This window comes from Lissotriton helveticus, chromosome 3_1, assembly GCF_964261635.1.
Source record: "Lissotriton helveticus chromosome 3_1, aLisHel1.1, whole genome shotgun sequence".
Taxonomy (NCBI): domain Eukaryota; kingdom Metazoa; phylum Chordata; class Amphibia; order Caudata; family Salamandridae; genus Lissotriton; species Lissotriton helveticus.
This window is the reverse complement of record NC_136061.1, coordinates 1,806,498,902-1,806,522,876: the sequence shown is the minus strand read 5'-3', so window position 1 is coordinate 1,806,522,876 and position 23,975 is coordinate 1,806,498,902. Positions and strand designations below refer to the sequence as shown.

The 23,975-nt window shown below is 43.9% G+C and overlaps 1 protein-coding gene across 1 annotated transcript in view; it reads right to left on the bottom strand.

The window, feature by feature from the left end:
- Window positions 1-2,544: 2,544 nt before the first annotated feature.
- The window catches only part of LOC144824323 (pancreatic secretory granule membrane major glycoprotein GP2-like), a 253,778-nt gene continuing 232,347 nt past the window's right edge, over window positions 2,545-23,975 (bottom strand). Inside the window, exons 8-9 of the mRNA XM_078683441.1 lie at window positions 10,599-10,674; window positions 2,545-2,645 (exon numbers count right to left, since the gene is read on the bottom strand). Of these exons, the coding sequence (XP_078539567.1) occupies window positions 2,545-2,645; window positions 10,599-10,674 (177 nt within the window). The remainder of the gene's footprint in view (window positions 2,646-10,598; window positions 10,675-23,975) is intronic.

The window sequence follows — 23,975 nt, the reverse complement described above, 5'->3', positions numbered from 1 at the left end:
CATTAATCAAACATTTCCTAAGGGCGCGGTCCATAGAAAAGGTTGGGAACCCCTGGTGTAATAGGTTAAAACCAGGCTGCCATCAATTAGAACTCTCCTGAGGTGGCTTATTCTGAAAGCTCGGAAGACTTGAGAGTGGTGAGACGCCAATCTAGAGATTGTGTGGACATTATTTGTAAGGTCTGTCTTACATAGGTCCTCTTATACCTACCAAGAAGAAGAAGATGAACTGCAGATGAGCTAAGAAACGGTGGCCCCTTCCCTGCACAGACTGACTTTGTGATCCCTCCAGAAGCAGACAAGGAGTGGCAGCAAAGAGAAGAAAGGCGGGCAGGTTGGAAGACAAGCAGAGAATGGAAGTGGGACAGAGAGGAGAAACTATTGAAGGCAAGGGAGGAACACAGTAAGTGATAGTGTAGAGATTGGGCACTATACCAACTAAGATTACACTGTTTCTCAATTTTGGGGTGAGGAAGCCCAGAAGGCAAGGAGGGGGATGCAAGCACTGAAACTGGTAGCCCTTTTCAGCCAGTCGGTTCAAATCGGTGTCTTTATGGAACATCCTCACAATTGTATGTGAATGAGAGTACATTGCTTTGTCAGTGAGAAACACAAGCAGGCAAGTTGGATTAATTAAATGTCTTCAATAGAAATCAAAATACACTACAAGTTATAAACCAGGAAGGGTGAGGTTTGTACCTCTTGGGCACATATTTACATAGTTTGTATCCCTCTGGAAAAAAACAAGTAAACCAAAATCTCAAAATCTCTTTTTTGAAAGACTTTTTGCAGTGATGTGCAGGGAGACCTGACCTGACCAATGGCAAACCGTCCCTGGACATTGCCGCTGGCCTTCAGTCACACTCTCACCTGCACCTGAATTCGAGTAATATCTGAAAAGTGTGCCCGTTGTAGCAGTGCATGGTTCTTTTATTCACTTAGAGCAGAAATCACAGCCCTCTGGGACCTAATTGTATATTTCTACCTTGAAATGGCGGAAATGGCAAAAAAAGCGCTAAACCCGACCTTGGGACAATGGTGTCCAGAAAGGATTAGCCAGAATCTGAGAAGGAACAGTAATACTGTAAACAATTGAGACCGTCGTAACAGTGGTGAAAATTGCACCAAGTTAATTCCCTTGAGTAGACCCAAAAGAGTCAAAAGCATGTAAGAATGTCAGGATATGAACATAAGATACATTTAAATAAAATGAATCTAAGTGGAGCTCGTTAGCAATTTCTGGTTATTCTGAAAATCTGGCTTTTTTAAGCCCTCCTGGACCTATCCTGTGCACCCTGTCCCCGAGCCAAAGGTAGCCGGTTTGTAGCAGCTGTACAAGCCTGCTTTGCACAGTCGGTACATACATTCAAGCAGACATGGTACCTCCCCAGTGGGTCTATACAGCAATGAAGCAGTGCTTGGGCTACAGTGAAGCATCTGATTGGGCCCAGCAGGCAGTTGAACACTATCCCTAGCTACACCACAGACAGAGGGATAGAAAATACCTGGAATACTCTTTAACACAGGCACGGCCATCCTTGCAGTACGTAGACCAGCTATTGCCCACAGTGGGGCATGCTACAGAAGGGGATGCCCGTCTCAAGGGCACGACAGAGGCATTCACAGAATGGTGAAAACAAAGGCTTATAAAGAGGGGGCACACATAGAGAGGGGCTGGGTAGCAGAGAAGGAGGGCAGAGGAAAGCCGGTTTTGTGATGAGTGCTGAAGACAGGAGAGGTTTCAGAACAGGAGACAAGCTTGTAAATTGGCGGGCACATTAAGTGGCAAGAGTGAGCAGCAGACAGAGGGCAGGATGGGAAGGAGAGCACGAGCAGAGGAATTAGTGCCTGCACCTGCTGTTAGTCTCGTGCTTTGGGGTGAGTGTGAGGTATCTATAGAATGAGACATAGAAGCTTCTGGATGAATGTGAATTGTGAGCATACTGTGGCAGATTTACAAGCCCCTAACGCCTCCTTGCGCCGCCATTGCGTCACTTTTTTTTGACACAACGGCGGTGCAAAAAATGCGGCCAATTTACAATGTTACACATTTAGGGAGATATGTCACGTTGTAAAGCCCTGCACCATATTATACCTGCTGCAGGTATAATGTATGCAGGCTAGGCGTTCCCACGCAAAAAGCCATTTAGAACTGACGCAGTGAATTTACATTTCACTGCGTCACTCTACGCCTTCACTGCGTCAAAATCCCCATGCCTGCTCAGACCAGGCGTAAGGAATGACGCAGGGCTTTTTGTATGGGACTCACCCATCTGTTGTGGCACATTGCTGGAGTTGTGTCACTTTCATAAGCAACTCCAGCAATGCCTCACTTTTGTGCCAACAGATGCGCAGGATTTCTGACGCATCTGTTAATCTTCGCGCCATGGAGCACTGCTTTGTAAATAACGCGTATCCAAGGTGGCGCAAGGACATTTGGCACTAGCGCAAGGAAACTGACGCATCTCTGCAGATGGGTCTGTTGCTTGTAAATCTGCCCCACACAGAACTCATTATTGGTGCATCTCCTTTATGTCTTTCACCTCAGTGAGCTCTTTCCTCCACCATTAAGCAAGGGAAAGACAGGCAGAGTAGTGTATTGTGCTTCTTACCTGAGCAGGAGCCTGAAGTGAGTCTGTCATAATCTGCAAAAAGAGACAGTGAGGCACAGTTAGATTCACAGACTTCCACTGCCCTGGGTGTGAGAGGTTTTAGAGTTTTATCTTGGTCTCTACCTCCCTGAGACGTGAGAGGTGATGGGTCGCTGTATCCATGTTGAAAGGGTGATGGCATCGAGCCCTAGACCTAGTTGTCTCAGTCCTGATGCTCGAGTGCTCACCTCAGAAGGTGGTCGCCCCAGTCACCCGGGAGTTTTACTCATGGTTGGAGAGATATGTTGGGATTGAAAATTCTCATTTTTTTATTATCTCAGGGCTTAGCCAGAGAGCACCAATAACATGGCCTTCTTCAGAGAACCCAACCCAGTGTCCATCTATAGTGATGTCTGGCTACAGGGTGCTCATGGAGAGGCCTATCGAAAGGCCTCCTGCAGAGACATGGAACCCTGTTTCTTCTTCGGAGCTAGATACCACCTGAGCCAGGCTTCGGGGAATGATCCAACCCAAGCGCCATTGATGGAGAACAGTCGAACCCCAAAGCCAAAAATAGGTTGTAAAGGAAAACACTGGCACTACTGAGATGCACGTGCTGCATGGCAGCGATACATATCTGTGAATATACCAAAGAGGCAACAGATGGAACGGGCATGCAAAGTGCACTACAATATTGCCTTCAAATGGTTATTTCAAAGTAGGCAAGGATGTGACAGGAATAAAGTATTCCCTCATCTAGTAGAAGCACTGTCTACAAGTAGACGACGAGAGTGAAATAGTTGTTGACATTCTGCTCTGTTCTGCACTTTGAGTATGATTTGCTTTCCAGAGCAGCCACAAAAGGTGACATGAACCTTCCTCACCTTATCCGACAGATGTCTGTCCTGCCCTCTGTGTGTTCATTCATTCCAGTGTCCATCATTTTTGACTGTATGTGCCCCTGCGAGAATGTCTGTGCATATAAACATATGCTTGTGTATGCAGGATGCCTGTACTGGTGTTGTATGTGAGTGCATATTTGCTTGAATACTGAAAAGTCTATCTGTAGGTCTGTGTGCATCATCGTCTTTAAGTATGTATACATATCGACCTTGCCACATAGGAGCCTATGTCTATTGGTCTCTGGGCATGGTTACAAAATATGTGAATTTGCACGTGGGCTTTCGTGATTGTATGTTTATATGATTCAAGATGGCCGCCGGGTAGGAGCTCCTGGTGGGAGCTCCAAGTGCTGGGGATCCCAATTTTGGGTTTTATCCCCGTTAGCACCCAGCTGCAACCCCTCCGTGTTGTGCTAAGCAACACAAGAGTAACTGGAACAAGTAACTGGATTTGAAATATCAGTAACCTCCTTACCTGCCTGGCGGTGGACGAAAGCTGCTGAGGATCCCCGACCAGCCTGGAAGCTGAGCGTCGCAGGAGAAGACGAGCCATCCACACCTTCCTCTTCGGTCCCTGGGCCCCCCCTGGCCAGTCTGCAGAGCTCGACACGGATGTCAATTGCCAGGAGCCCGCCGCGCTCGACTGGTGCACGTTGTGGCTGCTTGTGAGCCAGTGGTTGCCAGCGTGACGAGCTGTGCTGTGCTCCAGAGGTATCCGACCCGCAGGCAATCACCACCGCTAGCGCCGGTCATCGGGGGAAGGGGTGCCGGACCCGCCTGCAATCACCTCCGCTGGCGCCGGTCATCGGGGAATTGGAGCCTGACCGGGAGCAATGCTGGCGCCGGACGGATGACGGGAACCCCGCTGCGGAGTGTTCCTGCTTGCCTGCAATCTCCTCCGAGACCCCCGGTGCCCCGTCGGGAGCTGTGCTGTCCTGCTCGCCGAGCTCCTGCCTGATTGCTGCTCCGGGTCGGATTCTACGCAATGCGGCAACACCGGTGGATGAAGCGTCCTGCTGCCAAGGTGAGCTGCAATCAACGTCGAGACCCCCGGTGCCCCACGGGCTGTCCTGCTCGCTGAGCTCCTGCCTGACTGCTGCACCGGGGCTCCAGGGCTCCGGGTCGGAATCTACACAACTCGGCGACATCTGAGAAAGCAAGCGCTCTGTTGCCAAGGTGAGCTCTGTGTCCCCCCCCACTCTACAAGCTGTGCTCTGCGCCCCCCCCCACTCCACTCCCTGAGATGTTTTGGAGTTGTGATCGGGGATGTAACCTTGTAGATGGGGGGGGAGAGCGGTCTGAACGAGTGCAGGTGAGCGAGGACAACCCTACCCCCGTGAGACTCTCGGTGAGATCGTGGATCATTGCTCACATCGTGTCTCTCAGTCAGATGCCCTTCCGCCACCCCCCCCCAATAATAATTGGCGCACAAGTATAAGCTAGTCTGCTCCCAAATGCAGTGTCTGCACAGGCGAGTTGGGGAGCTGCTTGTCCTGATTAACACTGTTGCAGCATGGTGAGCACGGTGTTCATGAGGTTCCTGAAGTTTTAGACACGCAAATAACTACTATGAATGCTCTGAATGGTCTAACACAGCGGTACTGGCATGCAAAATTAATGCTGTGTTCAAAGCGGTCCCTGCACTCTCCACTAACTAAAATGGCGGGGGCCATAAAGAAGAGCCATAAATCGCCTCCACTGCCCACCAGATGACCATGAGGCTACATACCAATGAGCTCAGGGGTCACCAAAATAGAGATAAGACGCGCTCCTCTCCTCCTTGCAACACTGGAGCTGTACCTTCTCCTCCCCACCAACTAACACAGATGATGGACTAACTAGACCTGCCCTAGAGTAGAAAGGGAAACCTAACTCTCTAATGGACTTCAACAACAGACAAAGGACTACTACAAAAGACGCTGGTTTCTGCATGTGCTACTCGGGAGGCCATCTGAACATAACCTAAGAACTGGCCTTTTTATACCAATCCCACCCACCACAGACTTTACTTTACCTGTATTTTGAACATTTGTAATGTTCAAAACACCTCTTATACCTATCAATGCAGTATTATACTTCTACCCGTATTTTTAACACCTGTAATGCACAGACTACTACCTCAGATACCTTGGTTGCTAACTAATGTCATTTCCGATTTTTGATTTTTGATTCATGTACACTACTGGCTTCATCTGTGTTCTGCTCTTATATTCGATCAGCAGTATACTTGAACCTGTATTCTGCACTATTCTGCACATTTCCGCAACCTGTACCCATCCCCGCTTTCCTCTCCTGTTATGCACCGATTGCTCTCCCATATATCGCATTCTTCTTTTGTATTCTGCACTATTCTACACAGTTCTGCAACCTGCACACATTCTCACTCTTCTCTCCTGTATTGCACCGACTGCTACCTCATATATGTCTGGCTGCTCTCTAGGGTCATCTCTACCTGTATTTTGAACATTTGTAATTCACAGACTGCTACCTCATATATTTTGATTGCTCTCTAGTGTCACTCCTACCTGTATTTTGAACATTGGTAATGCACAGTTTGCTACCTCATATTTCTTGGTTGCTAATTAATGTCACTTTGATCTGTGATTTTTGATTCATGTAATTGCTGTCTGCACTTGTATCCTGCCCTTATATACTATCAGTACTATACCTACACTTACACCTTGTTCTCTGTAATTTAACGTTCCTCAGGACTGAGTGTCTGCCTTTCTACAGTGGTATAATATGTTGCTATACCGTATGCTATTATATTATATGTTCACAGGGGTATTTTATTTACAGGGGCATTATATTCCCAGTTGGATCTTGCACATTTCACTCTTCCTTACCTGTAATGCACCGATGTTACCTCATATATTTACATCATATATTTACACTCCAGACGAAGATAGGGTGTCGGCATTTTACAGTGATATTATTATAGGTATATATTCCTAATTGTATCCTACACATTCCACTTTTTCCTCACCTGGATGCACCGATTGCTACCACATATATTTACACGCCAGACGAAGATAGGGTGTCTGCATCTTACAGTGGTATTATTATACGTATATATTCCTAATTGTATCATTATTATGTATCTGTATCTGTATCTGTATCTGGATGCATCTGTCTGACCTGAATATGCTGTTGAGTCCAACTATGCTCCCACATGTACCTTCCCCACCCCAATTGATATGTACTCACATGCTATAACCTTCTTCTGTAAAGCGCTCTGATATCTGCAAAGATCTTGTTCGCGCTATATAAAACTTTCAAAATAAAATAAAAATAAATAAAATTGAGTGCTTGTATGTTTTTTGGTCTGCCTACATGGTACTTGTATATTTGATGTCTGTCTGTTGGTCTGTGTGAATGAGTGTCTATATTTCTTTTAGTGTTGTGCATAGATACCTAAAGATATATATGTTGGTCTCTGTTGTATGGAATGCTCTGGATGTTATCCTTCTGTCTGCAGTGCTTAATTTGAGCCAGTGGTTTCAGTTGCCTGGCACCGGTACTTAATTGTCAACACCACACTTATGAGAGTCTGTCACATGGTGGTGCTGCTCATCTAATTTAGAGATGAGCAGAGGAAAGGTTGTTTATAAATACAATATACATTAAAAACTACTAATACCTGCTCCCCAGCCATTCCTTTAGCTTTGGGGCCCTGGAATAATCCAAACTGCCACACTTGCACGTGAGAGAGATGGTTTGGCAGCAATGACAGAGTTTATGGGTGGTGCAAGCTGCAGTGACCTCCTGTCCATGGCCCTGGCACTTATTATGTTACAAACTAAGCACTGTTTGTCTGTCCATGTGTTCCTGCTCGGGTGTGTTGTGACTGTATGGGCATTATAGAAGATCAAAAGCAAACTTTTTCAGGAACCAATTTGACCAAGTCAAAAATTTACCCCAAAAACTTTTTGAACTAGTCGAAGCACAATCTAATGTCTTACCTTACCCCCCATGCCCCCAAGTTAGACCAAGAGCACTACCTAGCTGCGAAGAATTGTTCTCCTTCTTCACTGAGAAGACAGAAAGCATGAAGATGGACCTACTTAAGGCCTTAGTAATTCACACTGACACCCACAAGGGCACCTCACCTCCTTCTCTAGCATCCCCTAACCTATGCACACCAAAGCTCGCACTCAAAAATAACGCCAAATTGTCCTCCTTCAAAACTCACAGTGAAGATGCAATATTAAAAGCGCTTATGTCATTCAACCCCTCTAACCCCTTCACCGATCCTTTTCCTACAAACTACTTAAAGAGTTCATAAAGCTGCTACTGCCACCATGGACCAAGATTATCAATACCTCTCTGCTTCAAGGAATCATTGCAGAAAACCTTAAATCTGGGCAGGTGTCCCCCATGCTAAAGAAATAAATGGCAGACCACAGAGACTTAAACAATTACCGCCCGATCTCTAACATCCCTACTCTGGCTAAACTCCTAAAATAATGTGCTCACATCCAGCTGGGCAGCCATATCGATCATTCCAACCTGCTCAAAAAATACCAATGGGGCTTTCGAGCAGGGCCCAGTACCGAGTCGGTCATGACCCACATTGTAGATGACACACTAAAAATCCTAGTCCAAAACGAAGCCTGTCTGCTAATCCTGCTCGATCTATCTTCGGCATTCAACACCATCAAACAAGACAATCTTCTGGATCTTCTGAAATATAGAATGGGCTTTTCAGGATCAGTACTAAATTGGTTCACCTCCTTCCTCCAAAATAGATCCCAAAGATTCAAGGTCAATCAATCCTTATCTATGGCCATCCCAGTCACTTTAGGAGTCCCGCAGGGCTCATCCCTCTCACCTACACTTTTCAATCTATTCATGGAACACTCACCGAAATTCTCAGCTCCTCAAACATCCACTATCACATGTACGCAAACAATAAACAACTATACTTAAAGGTCACTTCTCTGGGGGCCATCAAATCTCTCAACTTAGCTCTACAAAAAACTCGGACTTGGCTGGCGGAAAACCACCTAAAACTAAACACGCTCAAGACTGAATTCCTCCTAATCGCTCCATCCTACCAAACAACCTTCATTGAAGAATGGCTTAAACAACTAACAGCGCTCAACTGCCAACCTCATATTATTGACACTTAACAGAAATCTAAACATGCAGAAACATATTAGTGCCGCAACAAAAGGAGCAAACATTCAGATGAACACTTTGAGAAAATTAAAACCGTTCCTTCCCGCAAATAACTTCAAACTGGCAGTTCAAGCACTAGTAATCCCAAGACTAGACTATGGGAGTGCAAAGCTATGTGGACTTCCCAGAACTACAACGGTCCCTCTAAGAGCCTCACTCAATTTAGGGGCTAGGCTCATCATGGGCTCAAAAAGAACCAGTTCAACAAAGTGGGGGACAGAGGGGCTTTTTTACTGAGGTCCAGCAAAGGCGCCCTGTATGAATCTATGCAATAGAGGTTTGCTGTTCCTCAACAGGGTGATGCCTAGAAAATAAACAGATGTCCGACTCACCAATACCATGGATTATGGTGTGGGGGTCAGGCACTGTTGAGAGGAGGTGGGACCGGGTGGGATCCCACTTAATCGGAACTAGGGTCCTCACACACCCAGCGAGCTAGGTGTCATGCTTCATCATATGGACCTGCTCCTCGTTGGGTCGGCACTGCAATACTCAACGAGCTCCCATAAAGGGGCTCTTTATCTGAGATCTTTTGTTCCTTGCCGTATGATGAAGTGGGTGTGTGTGGCCCGTGAAGTGTGGATACAGTGAAGTGTGTGGTTAAAACAAGTCGGATAATCCAAATAATATTTCATTCAGGTTGGTTATCCCCTTGACTAAAAACGTGTGGAGTTGCAGCTTTCCTGGCTTCTATGTTCAGTACAAGCTGTGCTCATCTCCTTTATGGGAGCCCTTTGGGTATTGCAGTGCTGACCCAACGAGGAGCAGGTCCATATGATGAAGCATGACACCTAGCTCGCTGGGTGTGTGAGGACTCTAGTTCCGATTAATTGGGATCCCACCTAGTCCCACCTCCTCTCAACAGTGCCTGACCCCCACACCATAATCCATGGTATTGGTGAGTCGGACATCTGTTTATCTTCTAGGCATCACCCTGTTGAGGAACAGCAAACCTCTATTGCATAGACTCAAAAAGAACCTGCCACATTACCTCCAACTGTAGGCTTTTAACTGGCTACCATTTGAAGCAAGAATTCAACTAAAAATCACTTGCATGACTCACAACGCCCTACATCACAATACTCCGAGTTATTTGGCCCAAAAACTGGTCCTCTCGTGTGGCAACAGATCCTCCAGAAGTTCCGGAAATCTTCTTCTGAGACCACAACGATTTGCCAAAAAGAAAACATACAACCATGCCTTTACGGGAATCTCTCCTAGGATATGGAACGCACTGCCCCCAGAAACCAGACTGAATCCCTCTTCTACCTCTTTCAAGAAGTAAAATCTCTACTCTTGAGTAAATTCACATGAACAATGTATCTAACTCTCCTAACGGTTGTTTTATAACAAGACATATTCATGACATACTATGTTCTGTTGTTTCATCTTTCTACCCTGTAAAGCGCAAGAGTCAATTTCATGCTATATAAAACCTTCAGAAATAAAATAAAATAAAATTAAAAATTGTGTAAGACTGTTAGTGAATCTTTAGGTGCGTCATTTCCGTGGACATGTGACTACGTGTTTTTTTGGGTGCATGGGTGACTTTGTATGGTTGTCTACATGGTGCCTCGAGATATGGTGGCCCACATGCATGAGCGACTGCCTGCATGGTCTACTCTAATATGTATTGATGCCTGTAGGGATACTGGTCAGTTCGAGCGCATGGATGTCTGCAGGTGTGTTGTTCTATCTGTATATTCGGTTGCATGTGGGACGGTATTTTAGTTGTCGCTGTGTGCATACTCTAGAGACAAAATGACACCTGATTGCTGTGACCGCAGGTGTTTCAGCCAAAGAACCTGCGGACGTGCAAGGCCTGGCACAGTGCGTGTGTCAGTCAGTGCAAGCACCAGTGCAGAGGGACAGGACATGCGGGTCGAGCCAACCCCAGATCAAAGACCCATGACAAGCTAATTACCTGTAACTGAAATGGGCCCGATGCGTAGTGTCCCCGAGCCGGGACCGAGCTCATCTGCCCTCCTCTGAGACGTACACTGCAATATGCAAGAAACAAAATTAAAAAACAGAAGCGAAACATGTGAGAATCACTTAGTTAAAATGAGTCAGAAGTCTGCCCAGAGACACACAAAATTGGTACAGCATTGGCAGCAGCTGTGCAATCTTTCCTTGCACTCACAATAGGGACAGTAAGGCAATGGCAATGCATGTTACTTTCCTCGTGCATATAGTGCACGTGGAACGCAGATATGCATTGGTGTCTTTGGGGCTTATTTACAAGCTCCTTGCGCTGTGGGTGTGATGCTTTTAACATGGGAAAATGTGACGTACGGGCGGCTCAAGGGCCTTGTAAATAAGCCCCAAAGACACCGATGCATATCTGTGTACCACATACACAATATGCAAGTCGAAAGATCTTTTTACAACCTCGGCATTAAAAGTAACCCTGGTGCAGAACGCAGCCAATCCTCATTTAACACGCTCTTCTAACGACGGCAACATTTTGTAAGCAAAAACACACATTTGGTAGGTTTTCTTGACAAATTAAGTTCAACATTTCGAAAGCTAAACAAGGATGCAAGTACTGCAACTTTTCTCTAAATTATAAAATGAACAAAATCTGTGTCAGGCTGTAAAATGCTTTGTAGAATTCCCATCAACCCTGTTTGCAGACAGCAGTAAGAAAATTGATGAACAGTGACGGAGTAGGGTAATTCTGAATGGCCAAAATGTCGTTCATTCTAGTGGGGTTTGGACCACTCTAGACAACTACATGGATTTGTCCTCACAAGGGTTGGTTGACCAATATCCCTTTCGTATGTCTGGTTGAATGGCGTCTTGTTTATTCGGATTTATTCTTTATTTTTAAGGTTTATTCATTGGGAAATCCTTCTTTCCTTTTTCCCTTCTTTCTTCTCTGTATCCTCTTTTTTCCAGCTGCTCCCTCTTACTCTCGCTTTTCTTCCTTCTTTTTCTGCTTTTCTCTTCTTTTGATTATATCATCTGATAGTGATACATTTGTGAATGGTTTACATATATGCTAAGCTGCTTGGTCTTCATGAATGCCTATTTTTATTTCTAACAGACTACTTTTATTTATTATATATGGATGCATTTCATATGTCTTATTATTGGATTTCATCTTCTGATGGTCTGTTATATTGCTCTCAAATGTATCACTTTATTTACATTCTGTAGCTTCATTTGTTTATTTATAACAATAAAATCTTTTGAAATAAAAAAAAAAAAAATGTTGTTCATTCTGAGAAGAACTCTCTCTCAAACTGAGTCCTGGAGGCACAGTCCAGATAGCACCCACTAAGTGACTGCAAAGAAATAAGCACTGGTAAAGAGCAGTGGCGGCTGGCACCTATGGGGTGGGGGAGGCTGCGCACGCGCACTAATATATATATATTTTTTTAAACGTACCTGAACCGACGTCCTGTGCTTCAGACCTCTTCTGAACCGGACCTCTTCTGAACCAGATGCTGCAGTGCAGGCAACAGTCCTGGCGCTGCTCACATGCTGTGAGAGCAGCGCAAGATTGAAGGTAGCAGCCTCATTTGGTGCTCCCCAGCACCCTGGAGACCTGTCTTAAGACAGCTGGGCTACAGGTTTCAAAGTGTGATTGTCTGGCTGGCGGTCGCAAGACGGCCAGCCAAAGGGACATGCGCACTTTGAAAAGTGCATAGACAGCCCACTATCCTCCCCGCTTCTGTCATTCAGCAGCAGGTCCCGCCCCCGTCCTGATGCTCGGTTCAGGACGGGAGGATGAAAAATAAAACAATAATGTATTACCGTTTTGTTTTTCATCTTTTGGGGTAACTTAAGTAGGGTGATACTCCTCCGCCCCAATGGAGGAGCCGCCCCTGGAAAAGAGAATGGGTCTTGTGTACTGACTTAGATAATGCTTTTTTAGCCATACTGTACCTCACTGAAGGAACGGTTCTTAACACGTATAATTATTGTAGTGGACGATTTAAACTAAAGCTTCTTTGAGCTTGACTCTGCTGACTCCTGCTTCAGACATGTAACACTCTATGGAATATTCAAATTGACATGTTTTTTTACTAACATTAAGACGGCAAGGGGTCGTCAGTAACTTAGGCAAACATGTTTTGCAATGCAATTTATCAAACAAAAGGCCACTACCCAAATGATTCTCCCGCTGTCCCGACTCATAGAGCAGCCTCAAGTAACAGTCCTCCGTAGAAACAATTCTCTGGATTACTTATTCAATTCTGGGTATTCTTTCCAGGTAATTGATTCACTTGAAGTTGTTTATCAGCACAATAGTGATTACTCGCCTCTGGTGCTCTTAAGGGTACAATAGGAGTATCACAGACTAGGATTGCCCAAGTTAACAAAGTCCTTAAGGGAGCACAACAACACATCTCTTGGAATATGAGTATAACAAGAAGTCCTGATTAATGGATATGGGAGATTGCCCAGATAAGTCGTGAAGGTATAGGGAAAGTTCAAGTGCAAAGTGAGAAGAAAGCTATTTATGGACGTTGGTCACATTTGTGCACCTCTGCACTTGATGAATTACTGGTCCTGAGCCGTTGGCTACACACATTAGCACAGAAAAGTTTGAGGAATTTAAGAATTTCTGACCATGGTATACTGCAGAATTATTTTTAAAAAGTAAAGTAAATCTATATTAACAAGTAGTATTAGAGCACTGACAAAAGACTAAACTAATGTACACACAAGAGTACATTTAAAAACGAGTAATCTAGAATATGGAAAGACTATTGGTGCAGCAAAGCATAGACCTCGAGAAATGTAGTCCAAAACGTGGGAAACTATCAAAGAGAAAGGGCACTTAGTAAATATAGGTCTGTGTACACCTAGACAACAACTGGACTTATGTATTACTAAATTAAAGTGGCAGAATCATATTACATCTTTATATGACAGAGGATAGATATGACTATGTATGACTAATGATAGATGGAAATTCCCTTGATTTAGAAAGCTGACTGAAAAATTGATAAAAGGAACAGAAACTGTGGGAGCCCAAGGGCTCAATGGTGTTTCCATTGTGGTCCTCAAATCAAATCCTATATTTTGGTCCTCTCAACCGCTTCCATTTTTCGGACTCTCACAGAAAGCCGGTTATTGACCTCTATTTGCAATGGAGGCATTTTGGTACCCAAGAGCAAAAAAAATAGAGACAAATCTTCCTGGCAACTATCAGTTAATAGCTCTCCTAGACACCAAGATTATACTTTTGTTAGAGACATATTACATTTATTGTTGAAGTAGTCAGTTAATAGTCGATTACTACCAAGAACCCAAAGAAGCTTCAGAATTTTGTTTAGCATCTTGAAAACTCTGAAACCCCTAAAACTACTGGCGTCTCATGCTTTATTCACCAAAGGCTGTACTAATATAATGTTGACTTTAGTAGAGCTTGTCATTGGGTGGACAGATCAACACTATTGCGGAAATTAGTAGAACATAACATCTGTGCAGGGTTATTGAAACTGACACTAGAGTCACAAGATAATACTTGGGTGTAGATTCAAGCAAACGTCAACACCACTTTAACCCTGAAAATTCCCACCACTTCAGGAATAAAACAGGGCTGTGTTTTTGCACCCATACTGTTTAACACTTAGGGAACTGACGTGAACAAGCATTTACTAGAGACCAAATGGTTTCCATCTAAATTGAGGGGAAGGGGCCCCAAATCATCCCTAGCCTACCCTGAAGGATCAGACACCCATATGATTCCATCACTGTGAGAAAGTGGATCGTTAGCTGACGTAGATGGTAGTTCCCTTCAAGAAATAACAGCACTATTCCTTATTAGATCTAGTTAGATCTTAATAATTTAAACCCATGCTCAACCCTTGGTAGCTATAGAAAAGAGAAGACAGGCTTGACTTAGGATAAATGTATAAAGCTTTCATCAGTACCAAAATAGTTAAAGTAGAAAAGACAACTCAATAGAAATCCCACTCCAATGTATAAAAGAAAAAGAAGCAAATGAGCAAACAGACAGCTAAACAACACAGAATGGATGTAGGGAACCAAAGATATGATTATTCAAAGTTTTAGATGTTTCCAGCAACAAAAAGTGCCAACCACAAGTACCTGATTGCACTAGACTGGGTCACAGCCAAAAGTTAAGGCCAACAAAGATGCAGCAGGAGTTGGATACAGAGACCAGGTTTCGGCTGGAGGAAAGTTTTATCTTCTGACTTAGTCTCTGGAATGGAAATCAAAAATCCTTAGTGGGGCAAGGCAGCAGGCCTTGGCCAAAATGGGTTCCACAAGTCCGGATAGCAGTCAGACAAAGCCATGGTGAAGCCATTGACTTTGACGGCAAAGCTCTGAGTGGGAGAAATCTGAAATTCACACCCAAGGAAGGTCCCTCGCTGACTGGATACTTTTGTGCTCCTTTGGGTGGTGAAGTTTTCTAACTTTGGACGTCAAAACCTTTTTGAAAGTCAGGATAATTTTAGAGGGGCAAACAGGCGTGTTGAGTCTGACCGGCAGTACAAAGTCAGTGGCTGCGGCTCGGGGGCGGTCCAATGGTAGCCTCTGGTTGTTTTAGCAAAAATCCTTTAAAATGTTTATAAATCCCAGCCTTTAGGGCAAAACAGGAGGAGCACAACCTGACACTTATCTAAGGACCCGGGACCTTCAGAATACCACATGGGGGTCAGGACTCACTCCAAGGAAAGCCACCAGCAGGGTTTGGGACAAGTCCAGTTGGAACTGGTCAACTTGACTATTCGGAAAGGTGGACTGCTTGCAGCTTTTGTGTCCCTGTAGGTTGAAGGAGGCTAGCCAATTAGCCCTTGGAGTCCTTTGTTCAGTTCTGGGTTCAAGCGGGAGCAGGTCCAGCCCGTGGGTTTCTCCTCACAGCTTACAGTAGGTTCCGTTCTCTTTCTGAAGTCCAAAGGGTTCAGAAGGTGCAGTCTTTCTTCTGTCTTCCTCAGGTTCAGCAGGGTTCTAAGGAAGGTATCCAGGGGTGCCACTTTTATGCATGGTACTACCTTTTGGGTGGGGGAAGATCCCTATCCAATAGAGAAAATGTTCCCGGGGGCAGCTCTACCCAATTTGACATAATTGACTGTGGGTTTGGCCCTAAACAAACCCACAGTGCCCAACTTTGCCAAAATCCAACATGGCAAAATCTTTGTTTCTTTGGTCAGAGCTCTGGCCTTACCCCTGGGGTGTGACTAGGGAAATGAGGAACTCTTCCTGTAAACCAGTTCTGGAACAGGTTCTCCTTCCCCTCTCGACAGGCACTGGTACCTCTCTGGCTACTTGGACATTGGCCAGGCATGCTACCTGGACAATGGCCAGGCAGCTGTGTGCTGCATCGGCCTGTGATAGGGGAGATGCAGTTGGTGGGTACACCCCCCAAGCCATCCTTTCAGGATGAGATCATACCTTCTCCCAGCCATGGCCCTTTTGTTCCCTTTCCTGAGAGCAATTACCACCACCCAGCGGGCTGGGAGATGACAGTTGGGGATTAACTTTGAAAAGACTACTGGAGGTTTTAGGCAGGAAAGCGCCAACTTTGCAAAAGTTGCGTTTAAAAAGTACTAATTTAAAGCTGACTTGACCATCAGATTGGAAATACAATTCCTATTAATTTGAGTCCTTGAGCCACGGATCTACCTATCTTCAAAATGATTTTCTAAGGAAGAGCCAGCCTTGCTATTGTGAAAAATTACTTTGGAGATTTTTCATTGCAAGGACATGTAAAATTTAAGAACACGTGTCCTACTTTTGAAATACTATGCACTCTGCCCTATGCAGATTGAGGCCCTACCTTAGGGAGGGTTTACAGGTATTAAAAAGACAGATGTAAGCCTGGCAAAAAAATAATTTTGCCTAGTCGAATGTGCAAGTCTAAAACTGCAGAGCTCGGCTGCAGTGGCAGGCCTGGATTCATGTTTTCACTTATCCCTTTAGGGGCTGCACAATAGGTGCTGCACCCCACTAATGACATTTAACTTACAGGCCCTGGTTACAAAGAGTGCAATACACTAGGGACGTGTACGTTAAATACGTCAATCAGGGATTACCAATTCTATGTGGTTTTAGGATTCTAAACGCACACACTGGGTGCTAGACGGCAGCTCCCGAGTGTTCAGAGTCCATACATCAGCAATAAAATCCTGCAAAAAGGGGAAGGGTGGAAGTGACCATGCAAAAATGACATTTTATTACAATCTCCTTTTGATTGCGTTGGCATGCTACACTGCCAACAATATACTTGCAAAGAACATCAGCAAGGTCATTGAAGTGGTATGTGGTAAGAGCATGGCCTGTGACTCTTCATTTACTGAAGGCCTTAAATGAGAGCAAGTACCACAATGTTGCCTCCTATGCTGAACTGGTGGGCGCAAGTGATGACATCACAACCAGAAAGGTATGTACTTATATGGGCCCCAAGCGTGCCCTCTCCCCCTTTGGGGTAGGTCAGTGGAACCCGTCCTACAAGTTTTTAAGTGTGAGAGGGTCACGGGTATGCTGTCCTGCGAACCAGTAATTATGGCTCGATCCGCATCAAAGCTGGACTTCCTGGAATGTATGCTGAAAAGGTTGCTTCACTACAGAACCTCCACACCCGGTAGTGTTATTCGTTTAAAACATGTCATACTGGTGGGAACTATTTTTGAAATATGCCCCAATCATAAAACCCGAGACAACTGCGAATACATCTGCAAGGAACAGTTTAAAGAGGCCCTGCCGTTAACAGTCTCCTAAAACAGGACCTGAATGATTTTTGGGCGAGTTTCTCCTCGGTCGAAATCCAGTTGTAAAACACAGATTAAGGATAAAGCGCGCGCTGTAGGCAGCACGCCTCATGATACCGAAATGCGGGTTCCATATTGCCACTACTTGAGACACTACAGTCCCCGCCGTTATATTTCCTATTCAGATTAACAAGTCATAGAAGACATTCTTATATGTGACTTACCCCCAGATTCATCAATGTCCCGATTTGCGAGTCCTTAATAGCGATTATTAAGGAATCGCTATTAAGGACTCGCAAAACGGGATTCATGTAGAAATCGCAATATTATTTGCGATTTCTACAGCTTCCTTATTTGCAATTAGCAAATTGCTAATCGCAAATAAGGAATGACTCCCCATTCATTCCTATGGGATAAAGGCCCATAGGAATGAATGGGGAGTCATTCCTTATTTGCGATTAGCAATTTGCTAATCGCAAATAAGGATGCGATTTCAAGGGTGCCAGGGGTGTCCAAAGGACACCCTGTAGCACCCCTGAAATGTCAATGTAGACTGATGTTGCGCACACACATGTCCAGAGGACATGTGTGTGTGTAACATACATCTTAGAAAAATGCACTTAAGTGCATTTTTCTAAGTTTTCGCTATTTACCACGAAGTCAGACTTCGCGGTAAATAGCGGCAAAAAATTGCGAATTCGCATTTTTTAAAAGGTTCATGAATAGCATTTAAGGAATCTCTAATTGAGATTCCTTAAATGCGATAGCAATTTGAGAAATCGCAATTATTTGCGATTTTTCAAATTGCGAGTTCATGAACCTTTGATGAATCTCAAATGCCATTTTTGCGGGCACAAACGGCCGAATTTTGCGATTCGCACCGTTTGCGCTCGCACAAATGCTTGATGAATCTACCTGTATGTTTCCACCAACTGCCAACATTAGAGGAAAGGTGAGGATGGTACCCGGGACATTTCCCTGAAAAGCTAGACAGTGAAGATTTGTCTCACCGAGTTAGAGCCTTAACTTAAGACGTTCAGTGCACGTTTCTTGAAACCCACCAGCAGAATGAACAATATAAGGACCCAACAGGAGGCTTTCCAAATGTGCTTGAGACGTAATTTAAACGAAGTCGCAACTTTTGTAACTCAACTATCACCGAACTAAGGCAGGCTGTCCATTAGGACCTTGCACGGGTCATTTAATAACAATGTCCCGCAAGAACCACACTTTAGCATACACTTTTTAAAACTATAATAAATGTACATGTGGCAATACCTGTGAAGATTAACCAATTTTTTTTTTATTTTGCTACTAGAGCCCTTTTTGGGTTAAAGGATTGTAACTGGATTATTCTCTTAGTCTTTATTCTTTGGAGCATAGTCCATGGTAATAGTGGGTTCCTTGCCCCATTCCATGGCCCACCTCAGTCTCATTTCTGTTGCTGTGGGTCTAGGGGAATGTTAGGAAGACATGTCAGAATCCAAAGAGTGCTGTCATGACCCGTTTAAGTAGTACTGGCTAGACATAGGTTTTGCAATTTCGTATAGGCTTCTTTGATATATAGAGTAAGGGGCAACACGGCAAACCTTCAGCCATTGATTTCTGTTGATGAGCCTACGATTATCTGTCTTTCACCCATTGGTTGATTGTAACCATCAGACATGAGGTATGGCCTTTTCCTCTTTACCAACATACAACCAATTCATAGATAGAGACGTTATTCGAATTCACAATAGGTAGTTGTAGTAGGGGGTGAGTACTTCATGGAAAACAAGTCCACCATCGGTGACAGATGTACTACACACAATGGCCCTCCATGGAGTGGTTGTGCTGCAGGACAAAGGAAGTGAGGCTGAAGATACTGAAATGACACCCCCTCGATTTACACCTCCTTAGAGAGTGACTTGACTACGGCTCTATAGTAGAGTGGCCACCTCACTCCTGTCATTAGGGACCTTGTGTTGGTTCTCTTCCATTGAACTAATCAATCTAACACACCTGATAGCAATGATTTCTAGGTTAAAAATCCAAGGTTGAAAGCAGTGTCCGTGATGCATGGAGTTGGCCAAGCGCCACTGGCCAGTATAAGCATCACGGCTGTTTGCAGAGCATCACTGTGTCGCGAGCTACTCACCCACGTGGAGGCAAGTGATGAGCTTTCCAATGAATCATCACCAACCCTCCACAAATGTCCTCAGTGGAGACGGTGTGCGGCGAGGTGCTGGCAGTGAGGCTGGAGAAATATCCAGGGCCTCCTGCAGACAGCCCTCAGTCAAGGTAACTAGACTGTGACTATGCAGCAGCATCACAGGAGTCCTCCAGCGTCAAGTGTCTGTGTGTTTGGTATGAATGTGTGTGAGTGTGTGCAAGAGAGAGCGCGAGAAGACAGAGAGCGAGATAATGCCTGATATCTGTCTCACTGCAACCTGTGATATATATAACCCCTCTATTCCAGCATCTGGTTATGCAGCATACTAGGTCCATCTTTTACTTGATGGGGCCCACATTTGGTATGATGGCAATAATTCTTGCAATTTCAGCATCTTTGCGTGATGGTGCTGACAAATAGCAGAATGGTGGCCCTAGAATAATAACAGTGATGCTTTGCATACTGTGGATACGCATGGGATAATAGCACCAACTTCTGGCATAACGCTGGCCCAGGCAAAATGGCGGTTCATAATATCTTGTGGTCACCTATGACATGATTGAGCCCACCTCTGGTGTAATGCTGGTCCAGGCATATTGGTGGTAATTCCTTGAATAATGTGGGAATCCATGGTTTCTTGCTAATGCTAGCCCTGTAGTAATGCTGGTACAAGATTGTTTTTAAAATTTGATTTGATTTAGTCCTTTGCTGAGGACAACAAATTATAAATATACATTCAGTTTAAAACAATGATAATGTGACCACAGCAAAACAGTTTATAAAAAGCTTTTTAAAAATGTAAACAAGTTATTATGACAAACAAATTCATCATGCAGTGATTTAAAAAGCAATATAAGGACTTGTACCATAGTTAGATTGTGTCTGGTATGGATAGGATTTAAATACCCGCATCTGGCCTTGACCAGTGTCGGGTTTGGACATTCAAACAGTACATGTGGTAAGTCTAAGACTCCTCCATCTCATAAATCACAAGTACCTGTGGTATTTTAGCAGGTGTTTCATTTTGAAGTTAAAGCTTTTAACCCCTTGACCGCGGCGAAAATTCCGCCGCGGTGCGGGTGATTTACGGCATGGGCGTGGTTCGGACGGCCCCCGGCACGCCCACCGTGACATCGGACGGCCATGGAAGGGGTTAAAGGTAAAATCCCTAGCAGTAATAAAATAATACAACGTCGGACCCCATGAACTAAGGTGAAGTGAGTAAAACGTTGCTGGGATTTCTATTTTACTAATTCTGCATAGTGTTCATAATGTTTTAGTTGAGAGCAATGTTTAACATCAAAATCAGAACTTATTCTAGGGATCAGGTGTTTTAACCCCTTCGACGCTGATGACGAGCTCAGCTCGTCATGAGTTATGCCTCTCGTACGCTCATGACGAGCTGAGCTCGTCATGTAACGCGGGTTTTTGAAAAACTCAGCGCACAGCGGGAAAACCGCTAGCGCGCATGCGGTTAAGAAAACCCTCAAGTGAACAGGTGTCCAGGATTTCAAAAGTGCTAATGTGCAATTCGATTGGTAAAGTGCTGTAATTAAATTCTGTTTAAAAGTATATTGCAATGATTCATTCCAAAAAGTCTTCATTTTTAATATACATCATAAGGATCCCTGTTCAGCATGTACGAGATTATAAACCCGTTTTATGATGTTAGTGATGGCTCTGGTATATGAGCTAACTAGGAATAGCTTAAGGCGCAAAGCTTGAGCTAGAATTGCTTGGCTAACTTTTATCAGATTACAGAGGATATTCCCTTCTTTCATTTTTACTTGATGCCAATTTTTATTTGAATGTATTCCAAGGCATAAAATAGAATAGGTGACATTTTCAAACTATAAACCTCTAAATGGGAGTGAAAATGTCTATTCCCGGTGGAGGAGTATAAAAGTTGCAGTGCACCAACATGGGCATCTGCTTTGCACCCGATATGCTGAAGATGAGAGGAATTTTGTAATGTTTCCCATTTATGTATATTCTTTAACCAGCTCTAAGGATTTCCCCCCTAGGGACCAGTTACATTTAGTAAATTGCTTTCTTCCTCTGAAAGGAACTACTTTTGTTTTAGATATGTTTGGGAGAAAAAATAAATCTTCTATGTAACTGGTGAGTGCCTGTAAGTTTCTTTGTAGGCCAATTGGTGTGAGATTTAATATAACCATATCGTCGGCGTACATCAAGATATGTATATTCCACGATGATAATTTTGGGGGTAAAGTGTTAATTTTTATAAAACAGTAAGGGAGGTCACTTTTATAAAGAGAGAATAAAAGGGAGGCTAGAAGACAACGTTGTTTCAGACCATTCGGTGTGGCAACTGGTCGAATGAGTCCCTTCTCTCTCCCCATTTGCATTCAACACCATGTTGTTGTGTGTAGCAATATAATTATGTTAAGACGTTTATCAGGCATTCCTAATTTTCCTAGCTTCTTCCAGTGTGTAGGTCTATCTACTCTGTCAAAAGCTGTTGTAAAGTCAACAAAAACACAACAGACGACCTGCGATTGTGACACTTCCTATTTGTCAATGATCGTCTATAGAGCCGCTATGCTGTCAATTACGGAGTGTTTTTGATGGAAGCCAGCTTGAGTCTTAGGGATCACTCCACATGAAAAAGCCCAGTCCTTTAAATGTTCCAGGGCTCTAGCCATGAAGGTCTTCCCAATAGCATCCAATGAGGCGATTTGTTTTGTCGATAATTGCTGGGAAGTGTCCTAGAGCTTTTTAAAAATAAATTGGAATCACAATGTTCCCCCGCCTTGATTTTGGAATTTTCCCTGTGTAATAACAATGGGAATATAGGGGAGATAAAAACGTACTCCAATCGTCTGGTTGCTTTGGAGTACTTTATCGGGATCTTATAGGGTAATGCTGGTAATTCTTGACAGATATTGAAAATCTTAGGACTAATGATGCCCACCCCTGGCATACGCTGGTTTTTGACATACATGACATGATGCCACCTACTTCAGCCATAAAACTGGCCCTTGTATCATGAGTCATGGTGGCAATTCTTGGTAATTGTGGACATCTGTTTGCATACAGTCCCATTACTATGCAAGAAAAGGTATCAATCATAGTTAATAACAATATTTGAAGGATTGTCAATCAGTTGGTTGGCCGTAGAAATCACAGATGATCTTCTGTGCATGTATAAATAAAGAGAACACTTACACCCTAGTCCTGGGTTGATCCTTGGATATTTTGACGTGGACAAGCTGTCTGTGCTGGATTCTGTCCACTTCTGGACTCTGGGTACTGGAGCATGTGCAATGAATGTAGTGCATGCACAGCACTGAGTAGAACTTTGGGCCCTGTTTTACTATGATTTGGCGTCATGGTTGTGTCACTTTCAGCCCTGATGCAAAATAAGTTTTGACATTTACTGAGGTTGCAAAGCCACGTTGTGGGACTTTGCGTGGGCTAGTAAATACAAAGTAACGCAACACAGGGCATAGCGCTGTCTTACGTTACTTTGCATCAGGTAGGCATTATATGGGTGGAGCATGGGCGTTCCCATGCATACACCCATGTATTTTGATACAAACCCATATTTACAAAGATTGCAAACCTGGGTGTGTGCCAAAATGGTGTACATACCTGACAGAGGCTTAACAAGGATTTTTTTCCTGTGTGCAGGAAGGTATCTCTTGCTGCACGAAAGCAATTCTGCCCATAAATGCAGGCATTCGTGCACTATGGAGCGCTAGGCAGCCCACAGGGCGCCAGCATAAGGAGACAGTAGACATGCTCCATATCTTTGTAAATATGGAGCAATTCTGCTCTCTCTGTTTCATGCAAAACAGCTCAGCAAGTTCCTTTACTGCGGCGCATTGGGTGAAATAATAGTAAATGTGCCCCTTAGAGTCTTTGGTTTTTAACCTTTACCTCTGATAGAAAGTAGTCAAGTAAAGCCAAAAATAGCTTTATTCGACTGTTAAAAAAAGCAATCATAAAACCATACATATTAAAAAGTGATCATATTTCAATTGATTTTACAGTGTCATCGAGTTAAAAAATGGCAAAAGTAAAATATAAAAAACACACGCAACAATTCAAGATGGAAGATTTCCATTCCAGGCGACCTCACTATACATAAAGTGCTCTACATAATCATAGACTTTCTGTGAAATAACACTTTTTTCAAGAAGTCTGTAGTTATTAGAACCCCTCTATCAGTATCCAAGTATTGTATACTTAGCAAGGCCGGACGACATTGGCGCAAAGTAAACCCATCTGTCTCAAAAAGGGCAGTAACGTCCCACGCCTAATAGATGCATAGAATTTACAAAATAAGAAAACATGCATGGTACTTTAGGGCGACACATCATCCCAGGGGCAAAGCTGCAAATCACGCGCCCAATCATTTACAGTTGGGAAGCTAACCAATCTATGAAAGATTCCCAACCTAAAACGAGATAATAAGACTCTATCATAGTTA